Source organism: Fukomys damarensis, unplaced genomic scaffold, assembly GCF_012274545.1.
Source record: "Fukomys damarensis isolate Sample0158 unplaced genomic scaffold, DMR_v1.0_HiC HiC_scaffold_23, whole genome shotgun sequence".
Classification (NCBI taxonomy): Eukaryota; Metazoa; Chordata; class Mammalia; order Rodentia; family Bathyergidae; genus Fukomys; species Fukomys damarensis.
In genome coordinates, this window is record NW_022900935.1 from 62,715,364 (window position 1) to 62,719,186 (window position 3,823).

Here is a 3,823-nt window from a genome sequence, read left to right on the forward strand (position 1 = left end):
CCCCGCAGGATGGCCTGGCCGGCGAGCGTCCCTCGGAGTGCGGGCCCGCCCTCCCCGAGGAAGGGAAGCTGTCCAAGTCTTCCTGGGCGGTGGGGCCGCCGGTTCCTCTCCTGGTGAAGCTAGAGGACGCGCAAAGGAAAAGTCCACCCGAACACTTTTCTTGTAAAACAACTGTCTGGAGCTCTGGGCACAGACACGCAATCCTCCCAATTTATCCTGGCATTTCTGGAATGTAAACAGATTCGCTGGATTTCTTTTCTCTCTGCGGAGTAAGGAAAGTAATCAAGGGACGGGGAGATTTCATCCACAAGACATACACACGATCCGCGTGTAGAGCACACACACCTCCCCTAAAGTGCACTTCCTGCTGTGGTCCTTCGGGGGTTGCTCCCCTCCCACCCGCGACTTTTTACCTTCAATGTCACACAGGAAAAAGTTATTCAAGCTAACACTTTTTTCCTCTAATAGACGTCACAATCTTTAAAAAGAAAAAAAATTGAAAAACAAAACCCAGACTGACCCCACCCACTCTCTTTTTCTGATTGGGGAGCCAACCTTTTGTTGGCCTGCCTGGCCAATAGGAAGAGAGAGAAAACCCGGTGCCAGGAGTTTGGCATTGGGAATGCGGAGGAAGGAGGGGTGTGGTGGGCAGGCTGTGTCCCTCAGACGCCTTCAGAAACCCAGTGCCCGGGTCCCCGGGACGACAGGACCCTCCTGTCTCAACTCAGCCTGTCTGATCCCACTAAAACACACTGCCTCGATCTCTCTCTCTCCTTATTTAAATAAAACAACTTCAAGAGTTGAAATATATATATTTAGACATTTTTCTTAAATAACATATTTACATCTAATAGAAAATATAACTCTAGAGATAAATTTTCAACCAAAACTGAGGGGGAAGAAGGAAGAATGAAAAGGGCTGACGGGTGTGAAGTTAGGGACAGGACCAGCCAGAGGCACATCCCACCCAGAAATAAAAAGCACTATGCCAAGTTTGCGCTCACTCTCGCCTGTCCTTGTCCTGGGCTCACCCACCCAGAAATTCATCTTTTCTCTTTAAAAAACCCTTGGTCCGTGTTACTTTCCTTAATGGTGACCGTTAAAAAGTTTGAGGTCACATCAGTGACCACCACCTTCTCCAGGTTAGTCAGGGAGGGGCTCCAGGATTCCTCTTCTGGGTCCCCCAGGATCCTGGCCACTGGGATTCTGGCGATGAGGGAGGGCCTTCCCCCCTGGGCCCCCATGTCCCGGTAGAGGCTCCCCACAGAGCCGGGGGTGCCTGAGCCATGCCGGACCCTGGGGCCACCAGGATCAAGGTTACCCTGGCCTTTGGCCTCCAGGAAGGCAGCCCTGTGCTTTATGACCCTGGCCGGGAAAGTGTCCACAGCCAGCTTGCTCGCGGCCTCGGCGGCGCTAGGGCTGGTCACACTGCACTGCACCAGGTCTGAGTCCTGCCTTCGGGCCAGCTGGATCACACTATGGCCAGCTGGGAATTTTCCTGCTCCGGAAGGGATGTCGTCCAGCTTCCTGCCCTTGAGGTAATCTCCGAGGCCGTCGCTGGGCTCTCCCGAGGGCCTCTGCGAGGGGTCCAGGAGCTCCTTCCGGGACTTGGGGCCTCGCTTCCTGGAGCTGTCCCCCGGCGAGCTGGGTTTATCGTCCACGCGGCTGGCTGCCCTTTCCCTTTCTCCTTCTCGCTCTCGCTCTCTTTCACGTTCTCGATCCCGGTCCCGGTCCCGGTCCCGGTCCCGAGGCAGGTCTGCTCGACAGGTGCTACTGGTGCTACTGCTGCTCCCAGGTGGGGACAGACCCACATTCCGAAGGCCTTCTCTGGCTCGGGAAGTGGAAGCCAGGTCCTGGGGTGAGCGGGCTGGGTAGGGAATGCGGATGCCTCGGGCTGAGTCGCTTCTGAACTCGTAGGTTTTGGCCTTTGCTTTGGCCTGGGCCTGCAGAGAGAAGGCTGGGTGAGGGAAAAAGCAGTGCCCCAAGCCCAAGCCCTCCCGCCAAAAGCCTTGACCTCCTGGCCTCACCTTCTGAAGCCAGGGAAGGTCTAGAGGGTGGGGAGGTGGGGCTCAGAGGTGGCAGTTTGGGGGAAGGGAGAGGACCTGTAGAGAAGCAGCCATTTGCAGCCAGCACTTCTTGTATCCCATGATATATCCACTCAGGATGCCTGGCACTGGGGGCACAAAGGCACTCTAGTGTGGCTGAGTGCCTCCCCAGACAACCCCAGGAGCTCTCTACTTAGTGACTTGTCAGGGGACGCCTAGATTACACACAGGCAGCGTCACAAGCCCTGGTGGAAACCTCTGCACAAAGTGACTTCACAGTGTCACAGCTCACATTGGACACAGTCATGTACCTTGAGGAGGAAGGTTTTGGGCTTAGGTCCTCTTTTTTTGGGGCCATAGAGCTCCATCTCTCGTTCCCTAGAGAAAGGAGGGAGGGAGGGAGAAGAGCGTGTGAGTAAAGGAACCAAGTGGGTCTCCAGTCCAGGTAGGATGGAATCCACCCCGCCTCTTTCCAAGTGTGCAGTGGGGGCTCGCTCTCTCGGAAAGGTCTGTTGTACCTTTCCTCAAAGGCTGCAAGCAGGCGCGCATCCAAGATGTTTTCCTCTGGCTCCCATGTGCTGTACCTAGAGGGAATGAGGAAGACGTGGGCGTTAGTGCAGGAGCAGGGAAGAGTGGAGGGTGTGTGTGTGTGTGTGTGTGTGTGTGTAACTTTTCTCAGTGCCTTGTACTCTATTTCAACGCAAAAGGGGAATAAAGAAATAAAGAAACCTCCCGAATTAACAGTCTGGGTTTGAGAATTGCATATAACCTACTTACTTCTGCGACCAGCCCTTCCATTTCACGAGATACTCCATGCGTCCCTGTGGATGCAAAGGGAGAAATGTGTGTGTGTGCGTGTGTGTGTGTGTGTGTGCGCGCGCGTGGGGAGGAATGCATGACGAGGACACAAGAAATACATATGAAAAATGCATGCACCAAATGAACGCTTCAAACCCATCGCCAAGACACGCGCCTGCTGCATCACCCCTGCACGAAACGCTGCACAAAGTGCATGCACCGGCATTCATCTCCCACCCCGCCCCCCATCCATGCAATCTGTGCATCGCTGCAAGTCTAAGGAGAGCGCTGGGGCTCAGAGCCGCCGCCGCCACGGCCGCGGCCGCTGCTGGGACCTGGGGGAAGGGAAGCTGGCTGCAGCAGGGGGAGGGAACCCGGGCCGGAGGGGAGGGCCCGGCCGCGCCGAGGCCCGAGGCCCGGAGCACCTACTTTCCGTATACGCCGCTTCAGGAGGGCTTCGGCCGCGAACACCCGCTCCCCCACCGCCGAAAGCTCCATATTGACTCGCCGCTTTCCCCCTTGGACGCTTCCAGGAGCAGAAAAGCAGCAGCCAGCGCACGACAGACCATAATACTCTCCCGCTGACGTCAGTTCTCCTCCCCTCCCCGCGCGCGCTCTCTCCCCGGCCCCCCGCCCGCGCCGCTGCGCTCCGCTCCCTCCTCCCCAGCCCAGAGCTTCCTCCCGCCCCACGTGTTGCTAACGACGTTGCTAAAGCCGAGCGGCCCAGGCCTGAACCCTGCACGCTGATTGGGTAAACTCCAGGCCACGCCCCTCTCCCTTTCTCCCCCGCGTTGCTACGTGACCAGCGTTCCAATCGCCACGGGGCGGAGTCTGTGGCGACTCCAGAGACCCAGCGCGCGGAGGAGGGGGCCGACGCCGGAAGTGATATCACGAGGAGGGCGGGCCCTGCCGCTGTCAGTCTGCAGGGCTGGCAGGGGGACAGACTGCCCTGTGTCCTCGCCCAGGCCCCCTCCCCCGCC

At 57.7% G+C, this 3,823-nt stretch overlaps 1 protein-coding gene across 2 annotated transcripts; it reads right to left on the bottom strand.

Annotated features, from left to right (window-relative positions):
• Nucleotides 1-6: 6 nt before the first annotated feature.
• Nucleotides 7-3,462, bottom strand: Cbx8 (chromobox 8). 2 transcript variants are annotated; one of them, XM_010618577.2, is made up of 5 exons: nt 3,273-3,462; nt 2,823-2,866; nt 2,564-2,629; nt 2,357-2,423; nt 7-1,943 (listed from the first exon to the last, which is right to left on the bottom strand). In XM_010618577.2, exons 1-5 carry the CDS (start codon nt 3,339-3,341, stop codon nt 1,044-1,046), a joined length of 1,146 nt encoding a protein of 381 aa, XP_010616879.1. In that variant the 5' UTR covers nt 3,342-3,462; the 3' UTR covers nt 7-1,043. The 2 variants fall into 2 exon arrangements, with proteins under 2 accessions (XP_010616879.1, XP_010616880.1); XM_010618578.3 differs by lacking the exon at nt 2,823-2,866 and having other exon boundaries at nt 3,273-3,344.
• Nucleotides 3,463-3,823: the final 361 nt, after the last annotated feature.